At 40.8% G+C, this 17,916-nt stretch overlaps 1 protein-coding gene across 1 annotated transcript in view; it reads left to right on the top strand.

The window, feature by feature from the left end:
• The window catches only part of KIAA1033 (KIAA1033 ortholog), a 45,640-nt gene extending 28,744 nt beyond the window's left edge, over positions 1-16,896 (top strand). Inside the window, exons 21-33 of the mRNA XM_018553874.1 lie at positions 285-453; positions 1,652-1,806; positions 3,555-3,629; positions 6,353-6,457; positions 8,058-8,192; positions 10,213-10,321; positions 11,924-11,990; positions 12,849-12,935; positions 13,063-13,210; positions 14,009-14,105; positions 14,423-14,619; positions 15,171-15,270; positions 16,375-16,896. Coding sequence (XP_018409376.1) covers positions 285-453; positions 1,652-1,806; positions 3,555-3,629; positions 6,353-6,457; positions 8,058-8,192; positions 10,213-10,321; positions 11,924-11,990; positions 12,849-12,935; positions 13,063-13,210; positions 14,009-14,105; positions 14,423-14,619; positions 15,171-15,270; positions 16,375-16,439 — 1,509 coding nt within the window. The 3' untranslated portion in view covers positions 16,440-16,896. The remainder of the gene's footprint in view (positions 1-284; positions 454-1,651; positions 1,807-3,554; positions 3,630-6,352; positions 6,458-8,057; positions 8,193-10,212; positions 10,322-11,923; positions 11,991-12,848; positions 12,936-13,062; positions 13,211-14,008; positions 14,106-14,422; positions 14,620-15,170; positions 15,271-16,374) is intronic.
• The last annotated feature ends 1,020 nt before the right edge of the window (positions 16,897-17,916 follow it).

Below are 17,916 nucleotides of genomic sequence, written 5' to 3'. Positions count from 1 at the left end.
CTGTTTATTATGTCTGTATATTTTGGCATGTGTTGTATTTTTTTTTTTTTTTTTTTTTTTTTTTATACATTTGAAGTGGTAATTTTGATGAGCGTTAAATCTGTTAATTGTCTGGTCGTAAGACCTGCACCAGTATATTACTATCACTACTTTTCATCTCATCACTTCTAATACATGAAGTCTATTACTCATCTTCACTTGGGATAGAATTGTTTTTGATTTTTTTAAAATTGTATTTGTATGATTAACACCGGCCTTACTTTTTCTCCTTTTGCACACTTTAGCATTTATTAGACAAACTGTGTAAAGAAATAGAAAAGGATCTACGTTTGTCAGTCCACACTCACCTCCAGCTAGATGAAAGGAATCCATTTAAAACTGGGATGAAGGACTTGGCCCATTTCTTCTCCTTGAATCCAGTTCGTTTCTTTGACAGGTTCATTGACATCAAAGGTAAAGCTGTGAGAAACACAACACTAGGCATTAATCACTTGAAGCAATTGCATGATCTTGTCGTTTGTATACTCTTTTAGCAGTAATTAGAGTTTTTTTAAGAAACATTTTTGTCAAGATGTACTATTCTCATTAAGGAACAAACAACACTAACGTAGAAGTCCAGTAGAGGGCCACTTCATTTTGTTGTATGCATAACAGGTGTTCCTAGAACATTGAAAGCTGACTTCAAAGACCCAGCATATACAGTATGCTGACATCTTGCCAATGCTACATTTTTGGCACTGTGCTGTCAACATGATGAACATGTGTAAATCCTACAGGTCACATAAATGTCCCTAACACTAAAGCACCTAATCCCTAATCAGATCTGTAAAGTAAGCAGTAACACATAAATCTCCACTAAACACTTATTGCTTGACCTTATAACCTAACCACCACCATTAATCAGGCCATAACCCTCCTGCCTGCAACATTTAACCTTCCACTTAACACATACATTCCCCACTAAAGCATGACCCTTGCCTTAATTGTAAACACAAACTAAACCCCCTTGTCCCTTAAAATAACCTAACATTACCACTAAAATGAGCCCTGATGTTAAACTAACACCTTACTATTATTCATAGTACTCATCCTGTGCTGGGGCAGTCTGTAGAATCTTCATAGAGCTGTTGTAGAAGATACCAGTGCCATGCTGTGAGCATTAACTACTGATATGCACTATATCTTCTAGCGACTGGCTAATATTTGATTCTAGTATATGCAGTGAAAGCTCCTCTGTTCATGTTGAGAATGTACAATGTTATTATTTATTTATTTTCAAACAAACTTTATTCAGTTTTTCGGCCACCCCCACATGGGGTATAACCTTTTTAACAAATGAAATGGAATAAAATAAAGTACAGTAAAATACAGGTTTTACATCTTGGGGTCGCTCATCGCAACCCCCATAAGTGCATCTTAACTTCTTCTCACAATGTTATTTTAGGTGCACAGGGCAAATTCACCACATCTTAGAAGGAGCTCCTAAAAAAAAAACTTACAAAAAAGAAAGTATACAATATGTGATAGGGTGACAAGGAAGAGAAAATGTTGTCATAAGTTATAAAAGGTCAGATCTTCTGAAAGTGTTTGATAAAGTTTCAGTACATTTATTTTGCCTGAGTAAACTTTTTTCATTTCTTTTGTTTTTTAGCTTATGTTACACATTATTTGGATAAAACCTTCTATAACCTGACAACTGTAGCACTGCACGACTGGGCCACTTATAGTGAGATGAGAAACTTGGCGACACAGCGCTATGGTTTAACGATGACTGAGCCTCATTTGCCAAGCCAGACATTAGAGCAGGTATTCTTTATGAAAACCTTGGTTACCTGTTGAGCTGTTAGTATTGACCCTGTTATACATACAGTGTGTTCAGTGGAGGAAGGCTCTGGTGCCACACTTGGCACAGAAATAATTTTGGCCTGGGCCGCAGGCTCAAATTAGGGGCTTTTTAGGTACAACCCGTAGCCTTCTATTTGTAATAAAAACAATAACTTTATTAACATAGAGAGAGCCTGCGGCTCAGGTATCTTGTTTTATTATTGACTGTTTTGTCACTGCAGTGTGTTTTATACTTATGTGTGCACACCCACTCTCCTTAGGAGCAATGAAAGCTATGTGATTTATTTTGGAGGTGTACTGTCAGAAGAAGACAAACGCCAAATTATACATTTTGGTTTAGTAGAAAAAAGAATAATACAAGTTGGGAAGATGGTCACACTGTGAAAGCTCTTGGGTGACTTTGCAAATCAATTTATTTCACAGTAGCAGCACCCATTGTCATTATTATTACATGCAATTCAGTTTCTGATGGGTGATCCTGATACAGTATATAGCCAGAAGTTTGTGGACACCTGCCCATCATACCTTTTTGAGCTTTTTGGACATCAAATTCCGAATCCATGAGCATTACTATGGACTTATAGTCCCTCCTTTGCAGCTAACAACCTCCACTTTCCACAAGCTTTTGTAGTGTATCTGTGGGAATCTTGCCCATTCCATTCCAGTTTATTGTTCAGTAGTTCTGTGCAAGTCACTTGAGTTGTTCTACACCAGGGTGGGCAAACTCTGGCCTTCCAGCTGTGGTGAAACTACAAATCTGCCTCTGGGAGTCATGCCTGCGGCTGTGAGAATCCTGCAATGCCTAATGGGATTTGTTGTTCCACCACAGTTGGAGGTCCAGAGTTTGCCCATCCATGTTCTACACCAAACTCATCAAACCATGTCTTTATGGACCTTGGTTTGTGCACAGGGACACTAGAAACACCTGAAATTTTAAAGTGTACTGTATGTATAGCCATTTGTTTTTGTTTTGGATAGAGAACCCCTGACAGGTTTTACTTATTTTGGGGCGTATAGGTAGGTGTGATGGCCAGGTGTCTACAAACGTTTGACCATAACAGTGTGTCCGCGAGTGTCCTGTTTTCATGTTTAGGAATTCCATCATAGAATTTTGTGCAATTTCTTTTAGGTTTACCTACAGTTGTGTAGTGGGAGGCCAACCTAAACAATTCATTCAGTCTGTATCCATTCAGGTAGAACTTTCCACTGCATAGTTGTTGGCAAATTGAAAAGTTATTCTGCTATCATAATGTGTGTGGTCACCAACACACACTTCCTGCTCTTTCCTTCCATTTATAAAACGGTATGACCTTTATAACTGTTATGCAAATATCATTAAAATTAAAAAAAAAAATGTACCAAAAAAGGCTACCGGCAATGTTTTTTTTTCTAGAAGTGTTAAAAATTAATACATCTCTAACTTGCAGCTATGGCAAGAGTACTCTATACTACTGTTAAGTGACACTGAAACTTCTTTGTTGGAACAGACTAAGTACTGATCCGCTGAGTGTAGTGTAGGCAGACACTCCCACTCATCATTCCGTTTTATAAAGAGCAACTGCATGGTATAACTGCTCTGCAATAGTCAGAATAGCTGTTACGTTTTATTCACAGCAGCTTCCCTGACTGCCAGACAGTTTTCTAAAATCTTTATCTATGCAGATACAGCAGCGGGTACTATTACTGACGAGTTCTGCTTTTCATTTTAGGGCCTAGACGTTCTGGAAATCATGAGGAACATTCATGTCTTTGTATCTCGCTATTTGTACAACCTCAACAACCAGGTGTGTATTGATTTATAATATGTTTTTATTGTGAGAAATTTCAGGTAATATTTACATGAATGTTTTTTTTCTCTCTCATCCATTGAGAGACATAGACCGTCACCATGCTGCTGTTTTTTCTTTTCTTTTGGAACAAGTGTCATTGCCGCAGTACCTGTTACAGAATGGTTGCAGGGTTCTACTACAATCTGTTCACAAGCCTAAAAGGGGCATCTGCCCCATCTCAGATCTCAAATTCCCAAGTGTTTTCATTCAGCCCAAAAATCCACAAGGTCTGTCATAGCCTATCTTCATCAGGGAGGCTTTCGTGCCTCTGTGGACATCAAAGACACATAACACATCTTTTCAGGGCTTTTCACTTTGGTTCTTTACTTTCATTTTTAGGTTGTGTTATTTTGCCTCTCCTGTCATCAGTTCAGTCCTTGGACAGACCGATTTGTCTGTCACTGAATACCAGGTTGTCCCTGAATTTATGGCTCAGGAATCCAGCTTTGGAGTCAGGCAAATCCTTTCTTCCTCTATTCTGGAAGATCCTTAAAGAATGGCAGCCTATCGGCCTGTGGAGGAGTGCTGGACACCTTGTCATCCAGGGGATTATTATGTCAGATTAGTCTTGTCTCCCAAACATTCAGGCAATTTGGTGGTCCCTGTAATGCTGGAAGTTCCAGGTCATCCAATGTGAATCCATTGAGACGATGCCACGGCAAGAGAGGTAGAGCAGATCCGGTCCTGGGCAGAGCCTTGTCCCCCATTAAAAATTGGAAGGCAGGCAGACTTCCCTAGTAGCAATGCCTGGACCCAAGGTGTGGTCCCTACACTCTGAGATGTTCTGTGTAACAGGTCCCTACACTCTCAGATGTTCTGTGTCACAGGTCAGGGGCACAGGATGTGGACCTGCAGGTTCCTGACCTGCAGGTTCAACAACAAACTGAACAGGTTTGTCTCTAGGTACAAAGGATGCACTGGTGGCTCTATGAAATTGCAACACACTGATCTATGCCTTTCTTCCCCTCAAAACTCCATTCTCATTTGCTTCACTGAATCGAGATGGAGGTCTTTTTGGTTATCCTGATGGCTCCCAATTGGCCCTAGCAGATGTGCAACTCCAACCTTGTTAGACAGGTTCTGGCAGATGCTCTGTAGGCTTTTCCAGATTGTCCAGATCTTCTGTCCCAAAGATCAATTTACAATTATGCTTCATGGTCAATTGCTTTAATGGTATACCTGTCGGCTATCAGGTATATTCCACGTTGCACTCACAAGGTTGCATTTCTGTCAAAAGGCAAGTGTTTTAACTGGCGGACTTATCCTGTAAAGAACACTTTCTGATGTTGGACAAGGTGGTGTTGAAGCCCAGAAATTCCTCCCTATTTAAAATGGATTTGGCCTTTCATCTCAAGCAGGACATCATTCCTCCCTCTTTGAGGCCCCAGTTCATCAGATTCTTCCACCATTTTTTAGTGGGACCATCATTCAAGCCTCTTGGGGTCTTCAGCATCAGGCTACTGTTTCTCAGATTTCAAGGCTGCCACACATTCTCCATGTTTTTCCAAGTGCATGTGCAGGCCTCATCTGATGCCAGCCTCTGGTGTATGGACCTTCAGTCCATGAACTGCAGTTAGTCCATATTTTTGTTTTTTAACGGGCCTGTTAGTGTTTGTTTGCTGTTGCCCACCCCTCTGTTGAACTGCTTTTGGATATCTCAGTTTATGACTTCCTTTTGTCCCTCAGTGGACAGCAAAGGAAATAGGATTTTTGTACTCACTGTAAAATCCTTTTCTTGGAGCCCATTAAGGGACAAAGTAGGTAAGTAGGAGAGGTTCCCCTGGGTTGGCTTAAAATTTTGTTTGCCAGTGTCCAAACCTCTAGGCAGCAGCATGGCTTGATAGTATATGACTTCCTTTGTCCCTCAATGGACTTCGGGAAAGGGATTTTATGGCGAGTACAAAAATCATATTTGTGTTTGTACATTATTTCTACATAATTTAATTGTATAATAGAGGTAACTTCTGCCATAAATAGGATTCCTTTCTTAATAAACTAGTGTGAAAAGATAGCAGTGTTGTGCTTCTGGAAGGTCCTTCTTTTTTTCTGTTCATTATAAATTTTAATAGGTGTCTTGTATGTGAGGAGAAAAATATCTGTACTAGATCTTAGCTGTAGGGTTTGCTTCAGAATAAAGCTTATCTAATAATAAAAATATATTGTAGCTTTTTTTAGGCTCCTTTTTCCTTTTATTTTAACCGGATAATACTGTGAATAACAGTTTCTGTCCTGGGGTAGCCACATTCATTCCTCCATTGCATCTATGGAGAAAGTCATTGTTTCTGTCTTTGTTTGACTCCTTTACAGTAAGGCTGATGAGGTGTGTAGTTTAGAAAGAAATAGGTTGTTTGTACATTTTGTTAATCTCACATGAATTGACAAGGGCATTCCATTCCTGACAAGATCAACAGGTATTTCTATACTTGCTGAACATGTTCTTACCCTGAAAAATGAAACCTAATGTAACAAACACATCTAAGAACTGGTAAGCTGCAATATATTATGTTTTTTCGATTTTGGGTTTAGTTCACCTTCAAATCTACTATTGTATCCCCAATTACCAGAAGTGAAATATATGGAAATAGCCCCACTCCAAGGTGCTACAGTGAATCACCTTCCCATTAAATTGGAAAACTTGATAAATATAATGACCTAATGTTCTTCTTCTCCCTCTGCAGATCTTTGTTGAGAGGACCAGCAACAACAAACACCTGAACACCATCAATATCCGGCACATTGCAAACTCGATTCGAACACATGGCACGGGAATCATGAGTACAACGGTAGGTATTAGCTATTCAGTAGTAACAGATATTGCTGGGCAGATTCAATAAAATTATCCTAATCATTTTCATTTGTCCTTTAGTTGCCTACAGTACTTAGTCAATGAGTACTGATAATTACAGTGTTGTTTAAGCAGACATAACACTGCTCCAAGTACTATTATTTGACTGTCTTTATTTTAATTAAGCCTTGCTTGCCTTCTACCTTAACGTAATGCAGTGTAGCAATCAGACTATTACATATGTCTGGTGTACAAGAAATTGGATGGGCGTTTATAAATGGTCTTTCCCGCTCCGGCGCTCCTACCCTTATGTGTGCAAAGTTTGACAAATTACAGCCTTTAAAATATAAGCCTTCCTACGTGTGGGCCCGGGACCGGCACGGCAGGTCTTTCTGGATCAGAGGGGAGAACAGCACATTCCACCGGCTAATCTCCCCTCCGATATCTGAATGCGGAAGTGATGTGAATTACTTCACCTCCGCTTTCAGCCCGTCATCTCTCCAACTGTTGTAGCTGGAGAAAAAGCTAATAAAGCAGACCTCTGCTTCATCAGCTTCTTTGGGGTCCCTAAGTGACATTAGGGGTCTAATAGACCCCTGGTGTCTCCATAAAGAGGATCTGTCACTGTGTCTGCTATTACATAGGGGGCTTATTAGCGTTGTATGACTGAATAAATGTCTGTCAAAGTACCGCAGCTCTGAATACTGAAAAATGGCCTGGACAGGAAGGGGGTTTAACAACGCGGTCCTCAAGTGGTTAAACATATCTTTGTGTTATTTTGTTCCTCATATAAGGCACCCCTGTCCCTGTGCACAATAATAAACTTGAATTAAATGGAAAAACATTGAAGTAGTAATCATAGGTTTATTGAAGGAACACTTAATGTGAAACACGTCAATGCATTGATTGATACTTGTTGCATTTTGCACCTTCACCTTCAACAAACCCTTTGATTACTGCAGAGGGCTTCACAAAACCATTGCTGGATTCAACAGAAGATGGTGGCTTTTAACAAAGTCTAAATACCAGAGGGTGATCCTTAGACCTGTACTTCCCAGACATATTCTTAATTGTGCTAAATTAAAACTTATTAAGGGGAAAATTGAATCATGAAATTGTTACCTTGACTTGAGATCCCAGTGCCCCTGCTGGCAGCTGAATGCATGACTAGGTATTTAGCACCTGGTCTATACTAAAGGAGAGTATCAATTTTCAAGCAGAACTGCTGAATTTTTGGCTGTATTGAAATGGCAAACCTTTTCTACAGCAATCATGTGAACGGATGTGAGATGTAGCTTGGGCCACTGATTTCTTTAGGAAAGGTGTTTTACCATTTGCTTTCCATTTTATAAGTTGCAGCACAATTATGAGGGACATTGATAGTTAATGCTTCACAAACACAAAACAGGCTTACCTGTGATTTTATTCATATTTATTTTTACAGCATTTGATAAAATGAAGTGGAAAATTTTAGTTTTTTTTTTTTTGTAAGCTGAATTAATAATGTACACTTTGTAGTAAGGCCATTTGTTTTTTATTTCATGCCTTCACTTTTATTCAGGCTTACTAATGCTTTAACTGACACATTATCTTCTTAGGTGAATTTTACATACCAGTTTCTGAGGAAGAAGTTTTATATATTTAGCCAGTTCATGTATGATGAGCACATCAAATCCAGGCTGATCAAGGATATTCGATATTTCAGAGAAGTGAAGGACCAAAATGATCAAAAGGTACTTTTAAAATGTCTATTTATGGATTCTACTAATTCATTTATAAAGATGCTACCGACATATTTTACTGGTCTGCATCTTGTGACATCGTAATGCAGAGGTTCCTGAACTGTGACTCCTGGCTATGTTGGGTATTGCTCATGGCAGCCTCTCGGTAGATTCCTGGTGCCTATATGTGGAATTGATCAATACTGGAGCAGTTGCCCATAGTATCAGCCTCCCTTTTTGGTGTATCTTAGAAAATGAAATATAGAAGCTGATTGGTTGCCATGAACAGCTGCTTCAGATTTTCTCTTCTCTAATTTTGATAAATTCCCCTGTGTGTGTGCTGTACTGTACACTTCTCATAAGTTTGAAGTTAGTCCTAGTCAGACTGCTAATTAGGGATGCACCGATACAGAATATTTGGGTGAGTACTGGTACTAGCCCAAATGCTCCCCATGCTGGAACTTCCAGTATCAGGAAGCCAGGTGGCAAGTCATTACACACCGCCCGACTTCCTGATTGGCCTTGTGACCAGGGAGCGTGGAGCTGGCTTCTCAGCCAAACAGGAAGCCGGGGGGCTGTGTAATGACTCACCGCGTTGGGTGCGCCTACGTGCGAAAACGATTGTGCCGCACATGTTACATATAAACGCGAACGACTGAGTGTGAGCAATAATTTTAGGGCCATTAATTACTGATGACACTAAACTGATGACCAGTAAAACCGTTTTAAGCGTCGCCCATGGCCAATTTTCAGTGTGATAGTTTTTTGCAATTTTGCAGGAGCACGCAATTTTAAGGCTTGACATGTTTGGTGTCTATTTACCCGACGTGACCCCGACTTTTATGGTTTACCAAAAATATGGTTATGAATAGATGTTTTATAACATAACGTAAGGAGAAAAAAAAAATTTCTTCGAAATTTACTGTACTTTTTTCTTTATATAGTAAAAAATTACCCCCCCCCCAGTGGTGATTATATACCTCCAAAAGACCAAAAGAAAGCTATCTGTCCCCAAAAAAATGTTAACATAAATTGCAAGGCTATGGTCCGGTCATGCTGACTGGTGACATTTTTGACTGACTGGTGAGACACACTAAAATGTTTCAAGCCCTGTATATATGTATAAATAAAATATGCACTGCTTTCACTATCCATTTTATCCTGACATATGGTTGTCCAGTAAATATAGCCGGTTTTGAGGCTGAGGTTTCATATTCACACAGAATGCTCTACGTTTAATTCCATTGGATTAAACTAAGTGCTGCATTGTCTGAAGAGATAAAAGAAAAATGCTGACATCCATGATTGTGATCTGTACCCAGCTGTTTTCTTTACTAGTTATATGCATATTTCTCTCCCGTTCATTGAAGGACACAGGGAACAGATCGGAGATCATGTACTGTAGGGTAATATCGCCACCTGCAGGAGAAGGACGCTAGGCACAAAAAACTAAAGACCAATTACAGCCTAGGGGCGGCCCCTGCTGGTGGCCAAACCCCCCACCTGCTGACAAGTCTCCAGTTTTTTGCCTAGCGTCAGGAGTAAGGAGTTAAGAATTTGGTACTGCTCTGTGACGTCCCTACAGTACATGATCTCCGATCTGTTCCCTGTGTCCTTCAATGAACGGGAGAGAAAATAGGATTTTGGTACTCACCGTAAAATCCTTTTCTCTCCGTTCATTGAAGGACACAGGGCCCGCCCCTCTATGCGGGTGTGTACTCCTTTACTGCTTGTTGCTAAACTGGAGACTTGTCAGCAGGTGGGGGGTTTGGCCACCAGCAGGGGCCGCCCCTAGGCTGTAATTGGTCTTTAGTTTTTTGTGCCTAGCGTCCTTCTCCTGCAGGTGGCGATATTACCCTACAGTACATGATCTCCGATCTGTTCCCTGTGTCCTTCAATGAACGGAGAGAAAAGGATTTTACGGTGAGTACCAAAATCCTATTTTTTGGGCTGTTTTGTTTGCTTAGCTGGAACAAGTAACACTGGAAGATGTTACATTGTGACGCTAATGTGTTCCTTTATTTTCTGATAGTATCCTTTTGAACGAGCAGAAAAATTCAACCGTGGAATTCGGAAGCTTGGGCTCACCCCAGAAGGACAGAGCTATCTTGATCAGTTCAGACAGCTTATTAGTCAGATAGGTAAGCGACAATTTAATAAATGCTTTGTCACAAAGTTCTACTAGCAACTGAAGATATCTTGGTATATTAGAATACAGTGGTACTTATTTTAAAGGCAGCTGAACACCAAGCCCTGTGTACTGCTGCTTTCTTTGTAGACCATGTTTTTAAGTATGACGGAGAAATTCTGATCACTTCAGCACATGCTAGATGTTTTTTTGTCTCCTCTGGAGTTTTTCTGTCTGCAGACTGTGCATACACCAAGCTACTTTATTGAGAAAGTACAGTTTACAGATCCAATCCAAGATTGAAAAATAACCCTTTGCAGTTAGAAACATTGCTATGGATTGATGACGTTTCTCAAGTCTTTTACTGCAATAAAGTTAATAAAGGACTGTTTTCACACAAGGTCTAACAAAGAAGCTCTCATCCCCAGCTTCTTTGTAAGACCTTGTATTTATTCATGGTTAAATTGTATTTAATAATGATCAGTGTAGCAAGCTGTTCCTCAAAGGAAGAGCTGCTCTCAGTGGTTCTTTACACAGATTGGGATCTCAGCTGTCAGACTGACAGTGCAGGAGCATGTACAGTGGGGAAAGGAGGGATATATGTTAATCTTCGGAGGTTTTACTAAGGTACTTAAAGGTGAACTATGGGGTTAAGGCTTTTCCCCATAGTTCTCCTTTGGGTAACGGGAGGACACAAACTAGTGTCCTTCCGTCACCCTAGGCTACAGCTCACGGTATACTGAGACGCCGCTGCTGCTGAGGCTGCTGCTCGCGGTATACTGAGACGCTGAAGCGGATCCCGACAATTGTGCCGGGATCCGCCCAGCTGCGTGAGTGACAGCTGGCTCTGCCTATCTAGATGCAGAGCCAGCTGTACCCGCCCCCTCCCCCGTCCGTTCCGCCAGTCAGCGCTGGCGGATCGGAGGGGGGAATCCAGCCCCTCCCCTGTCACGGCAGAGAGCCGTGACAGGATCAATAGGTGAGCGAACGCCGATATGTGTTCGCTCACCTCCCGATCTACTGAGCCGACCTGAGACAGTCTCATTGTCACAGGTCGGCTAGACTCTCCTCAAGCACTCACCTCATAGTTCTCCTTTTAAAGGAGAGTTATGGGGTTAGTGAAAAACTCTCATCCCCAGCTTCTTTGTCACAGGTTGATTGATTGGGAAGTCACACCGCCAATCGTTGACTTCCCGATACTCTCCCTGCAGAGAACAGTGACTGCCAGTCACTGCTCCCTGCAGGGATTTCCCCTGTGTCCTCTCCGTTTCTACAGCGCTGACTGGAGGAACGGACGGAATAGGGGGCTGGCACAGCTGGCTCTGCCTTTAGAGAGGCAGGGCCAGTAGTCAATTAGCCAGCCAGGTGGATCTCGACAGTATCCATCCCTGCTGTGGCGCGCAGTATATGTCCTCCCATGTCCCTGAGGAGAACTATAAGCAAAAAGGTTGACCCATAGTTCTCCATTAAGCAGGAGATTTATCCCTTTAGAGCTAATTTTGGTGTTCTTTAACACAGATTCCAGTTACATTTTTTCTCTTTTTAAACAAGTGCATAAAAAAATATATATATTTAGTACATGCATGTGACATTTAGTTTTTATTTGCCATTGCAGGAAATGCCATGGGCTATGTGAGGATGATTCGGTCTGGTGGACTCCACTGCTGCAGCAATGCAATAAGGTATTGAGTGAGAATTTAATAAATTGATTTGCATCATTATTTAAGCAGTAAATCTTTATATAGCTCTGATAACTATATGGCATTCCGTTTTATTCACCTTGCATAATAGTGATCTGCAATTTTTGTACAAATTTGAGCATTGATGTAGGCACATAGGTCATGTTGTTTTAAGGGCCCATTCACACTATTCGGGTGCGTTCATTTGAATGGCCTGCAGAATGAAACAAACAAGTGCTTGTAGCATTTCTGGCAGGGCACCTTTGTTGGGGAACGTGCACTAATGTGCCATGAATGAAAAAAAACACATTGCACCAATGCATGTAACATGCATTGCAATAATGTTTGAATGGGATCTTAGGGTTTTAGTATACAGAAGTAGAGGGTTCAGTACCCCAGTCTAGCTTTTAGGGTAAATGCTAAATAGATCATTGCCTTCTTGTGATGCAGGAAATATGCCTGTGTACATGACATCTTTTTCCTTTAGCTGGTCAGACCTCTCATCTCTCTGACATTGATGCCTTGGTAAATTCTAAGGTAACATCAGACTATGTTGTTGGCACCTCCACCTTCGAACGATTTGCAAATTTTTAAGCAAATGACAATAAGGTTTTTATTGAAGTGGGTGGTACACTTCATTATGGGTGCCAAAGCCTTATTTGATATTCTGTATAAACATAATGTTCTTGTGTCAGAATGTACCGTTTACTGTACTGTATACAGATATAGTTTACAGGAAGTGCCATATGCTCTTCACAGTGGGAGTATACGATAGCCATGTTGCAGTATTATCAAACAGTTACCCTGCTAAAAGATACTGGGATCTTTATAGAGCTCACCATCAACCTTTTGACTTATCAGGTTTGTTCCAGACTTAGAAGACATAGTCAATTTTGAGGAGCTCGTAAAAGAGGAAGGCCTGTCAGAGGAAACACAGAAGGCTGCAAGGTAAGATTGTTCTCTGTTGAATGTCATCCATATATCAATGATTGTCAAATATTATTTAAAACTCGCAATCAATGTTTCAACCGAGTAAAATGCAAATGTACTATGTATATTATTATTGTTTTTTTAGGCAACTGGACTCTGTTCTGAGTGATCTCACGCGTAATTCAGCAGAAGGTACAGAATATTTCAAAATGCTTGTGGACGTGTTTGCTCCTGAATTTCGCAGTGCAAAGAATATCCATCTCCGAAACTTCTACAGCATTGTTCCCCCTATGGTTTGTATTTGCTATTCCTTCTGCTTTTCATTTATATTGTTAGGGGGAAGAGAGAGAGAGTAGTGTGAGGGCGATTTCTAGCTTGCGATTTCATTGAATTTAGCATTAGGTTTTGTCTAAACAGTAAGTGATGGTCAGTACATCTCCCTGTAAATTCGATTATTAAATGCAGCTTGTGTATTGTACTCCTAGAAACCTAAAACTGTTTTCACCTTTGTTAGTGTCCCATGGATTTCTGTCTTGGATGTCAAATGTCATGGTTGTTCCCATGTAACTAGTGTCCCAATTAGATTAATCAGCCAGTAACATATTAAAAACAGGATGCTGGACTGATTTCGGTTTCCAAGGGAATACAGTATGTGCTATGTATTATGTCTATGCCTTCAAGTGCTTCCAAACTCTTCTCTATTAATGTGCTTGTAAATATGCATTATGTCACCTTCCATTCTTTTGTCATGGGAAGGTGGTATTCAGTACTTGGACCTGGTAGATTACAGCAATGTCACCTCAAGGCTACCCCACACACTTCTATTTTCTTCCAACCCCTAAACCCCAACTTTATCACAATTCCTAATCTAACCCCTTCAAGTCCATACATATTTTACATGGCACCTTAAAATTAACTGACCACTTGGACACAGGGAGAGGAAACTGTTGGTACCAACCCCAGTAGTGTCATGATGCCAGTGCCAAAAGCAAATCATTTGCGTTTTTAATGTTTTTTCTGACAGGGTAATTTATATGCCTTTTTCCCTTTTTTTTTTATTTCATTTTTTTTTTCTTAATTTACTTTTTCAGACCCTCAACTTTGTTGAACATTCTATAAACTGCAAGGAGAAACTCAACAAGAAGAACAAAGTTGGTGCTGCCTTTACTGATGATGGATTTGCAATGGGTAAGTCACACTCCTTTGCCAGAGTGGATCTGCTAGACCAGAGATGTCCAAACTGCGGCCCTCCAGCTGTGGTGGAACTATGAATCCCATGAGGCTTTGCAGGATTCTCACAGCCACAGACATGACTCCTGGAGAGGGATGCTTCTTGGGATTCGTAGTTCCACCACAGCTGGAGGGCTGCAGTTTGGACATCCCTGTGCTAGACTATACCTAAACAGATTTTTGGTAAGGACATGCTATTAGATGTATACTTGGTAGGTTCTGGGTCCTTATCTCAGTACGCTGATATTCCATGCTTATATGTGTGTTGCATGCAGGTGTTGCATACATCCTAAAGCTACTGGATCAGTACCAGGAGTTTGACTCATTGCACTGGTTCCAGTCTGTGCGAGAAAAGTACACGAAGGAGAAAAGAGCTGTTTCCAAACAGCAGAATGTACAGTCTAATAATCAGGATGAAAAACTGCTCCAGACAATGAACTTAACACAGAAGAGGCTGGACATCTATCTCCAGGTATATAATTTGTTTATATAGTCTTCATTCAAATGACATAATTATTAAAATGCAAGGGCCCATTCTATTAGCTGTTTATTGCACCCATTCGGGGAGATAAATGCAACAGTGGTTGTGAACAACTGATGCTTCCTGGTGCCTCTGATCCCCTTTAGAGCTCCCTGGGACTTGATATCTAAGGTGACACAAAATACAAATAGTTATCACAAATATCAATTAGCCCACCTGGTCAGAAGATCTTGGCCTGCCAATGCACTTTGCTACTGGGTAGTCACTGTGATAGGCAGCCTTGCTAACCAATAGTAAGGACATAAGGTAACAGGCTAGAGCAGACCATGAAAGCTGGTTGCTATTTTTTGCCAATGTCCTGAGTTTCAGGGGTAATGCAGCTATTGATATTACTGGTATCAGTGGCGGCAGGCAGGCGTCTGGAGGTGTAGTCACACTAAGTGGCAGTGTGCAAACTTTTCCCCTCAGGTTTGCTTTAACACATGTGGATTTTAATATGTTCATAATTGTAGAGCTAATTCTGTGTTTGTTTATTTTCTTAGGAGTTTGAACTACTTTACTTCTCACTGAGTAGTGCAAGAATTTTCTTTAGAGCTGATAAAACAGCAGCTGAAGAGAACCTGGAGAAGAAAGAGAAGGAAGGTGAGTGAAAAATGTGCTGCTCTAAAGTTTTTTCCCGCATGTTGTGTAAGTTCACCGAGCAGGCCTTCTGGAATGACTAGCTCACAGTGCACTGCTTCTGAGTGTATTTCTTTTCCAGGGCTTGTAGGAGGTTTTGTGTGATTGATTGGACATTTAATGTTTTATAGTCATAAGCAGGATATAATGCTTGTTTTGTCTAGGGAGGGTCTAATAGAGAGAAATACATGCCTTAATCCACGGTCCCTCAGGTTTCCTCCTCACTGGTTCCAGTAGTTAGTTGGTCCACCAAAGCTGCTCTTCTCCGGTTATGTCTCCTCTCGCTGATGTTATTAGGTACAGTGCAAGACTACCGACCAACACTTGTCCTGCTTTGTATGTGATGGTGCAAGCGTCTGACCTTATTCTGGGACAGGAATGAAGGAGACTGGAGCACAAGCTGCTGCAGAACTAGGGTAATATTCTGGAAACTTCACTCTTAGAGCCAAACTGGCCACAGGAATCATTATCATCCAACACTTCCTGGTGTGTTTGATGCCTCCCACTAGCACTTTGGTTTCACCTGCCTGCTGTTGTGTCACTGGTGCGTTCCTTCAGAGCTGCAGGAACATACTAGTAACATAGCGACAGCATGCAACCATCAGAGCTGGTGTAGCTCTGCAAGAGCGTTAAGATTCCATTCTCATGGAGTCAAGACTGGTATTATTATTGTTCTTTTACAGGCTAGCTTTTTTTTTTCGGTCGGGTGATTTGGGGACGCCTGATTTTGAAGACTTTCATTGGGTTTGGCTGCAATCATTGATTAATACACTCCTATGGCCTTTGGAAGGTGCACTGTGATTTTAGCTCCCACTAAATTTTAGCTCTGTAAACCGAATGACTCTGACTCTAGAGTAGGGGTTACTCATGGCAACCAGTAAAATGTGAAAATGGAAGGTCTAGCCAGAAAGTAACAGCAAAGGCATAAACAAGGGAGAAAAATATTATTGAGAATAGGAAGAAAGAATGTCACATAGGTCACAGGTAGAGTGTTTCATGAAGGTGAACAGTGGATTTAAACCAACTGCCTGAGTAACACAACCTGACCATCTTTTGTTTGTTTTGTAGAGTCTTCTAAAGCAAATGACAACATTCCAAATAATTCCTCTGCCTCAGACTCCGTTATGAAGTGAGGGTGCTTCAAAGCTTACCTCAGATCTGCAGAATATCTCATCTCAGTTTGGATGTGTTTATATATGCAAGAGACTGGAAACAGACATTGCACTTCACTGAGCTCTGATCACTGTGACTCCCAGGAACGTAACAAAGTGTGTGCATGGTTATCCAACGCATACTGTGAAAGCTGTTAGGCAGTGCTAACAATTGGACTCCAGATGTTTTGTGTACTTACAAATTTTAAAGTAAACATCTCAGAATGCAGGGATCCTAAGACTGGAACAGCCACAGACCGATGCAAGAGTGTTTCTCCATATTGTAAATTCACTTGAATGAAGTTGCAGACATATATCTGAGAGAAGGCTACCAATTTGTATATGTGTACATGTGCACTTTTTGTACATCAATTAAGTATTGTAAATGTCGTATCTTCATATGTACAAATGTATAAAATATATACATTATTTCAACCTGTTTAAAAGTGTGCTCTTCTCAATGTGTCTCCTAGGGTTGAAGCTCCAACTGGAGCAACTTTGACCTTTCACAGAGCTGATTGCCTTCACTGTGACTGAGCTGCAGAGGGGTGAAGGAAAGGCCTTTGGTCAGTGTGAATGAGGGGAAGCATTAAAGAAACAACCTGAAATACCTTAGGATCTTACATATACTGAACTTTGTTTGCTCTACTAAACTATACACTTGAAAAAAGAAAACCTTTTCCAGTCTGGACTCTAAGGGATACCTGACCATGAGAGAAGCATAGGCTGCCATTGCTGACTCCTGCATCTGTTTGTTGCCGTGCTTATCCTCTTTCTTCAAGAAATTCAATCACTGACCTGGAACTAAAATGCAGACAAGGACTTCTAAAGTTCCTAATTTGCGTACTTGTTCTGGGTCAGTAACTTAGTAAGTATTGAAGTCACAGATTACCAGCAAGGCAAGTAGCATTGTCAGAAGGTAGTTTGTACTAATATAGTTGTACATTTTTAGAACTATATCTGTTGCAACCATCCTCCATTTCCTGGCAACTAGTCACAGGTCCAGCATATGAGACAAGTTGATAGAAGATAACGGGTTCAATATGCGTATTCTAATTATTATTGATTTGACTTGGCATATACCCTCTTCCCACTTGCTGGACACATGAACGTATGTGTATTAATGTAGTATCCCTTCCTATTGTAAACATTCTGCACCTGCAGACAATCCTAAAATTAGGGCTTAAAGTTGCCTGCAGCAAAGCACTTCCTATAATGGAGACCAGTCATCCCAACTGGTTGCTTATCTTCCACCAATGACCTTAATGCCATCTAGTAGTTCTGTGCAGTAGGCATTCCTTACTGCAAAATAGGCAGATTGTTGTCTGAATCTCACTGCCCTACTCCCCTCAGAGTCCTGTAACTTTTAGGTGCCATGAAACTCAAAATGCAACCAGTGGTTTGTGGAGACTGCAGTGAAGCGAGGTAATTGAGCCTTCACTCCCTGCAGATTCATTTG

Source organism: Nanorana parkeri, unplaced genomic scaffold (genome assembly GCF_000935625.1).
Source record: "Nanorana parkeri isolate BGI_ZX_2015 unplaced genomic scaffold, ASM93562v1 scaffold132, whole genome shotgun sequence".
Lineage (NCBI taxonomy): Eukaryota > Metazoa > Chordata > Amphibia > Anura > Dicroglossidae > Nanorana > Nanorana parkeri.
Note: the sequence above shows the minus strand (reverse complement) of the source record. Positions and strands in the feature narration are given on the sequence as shown.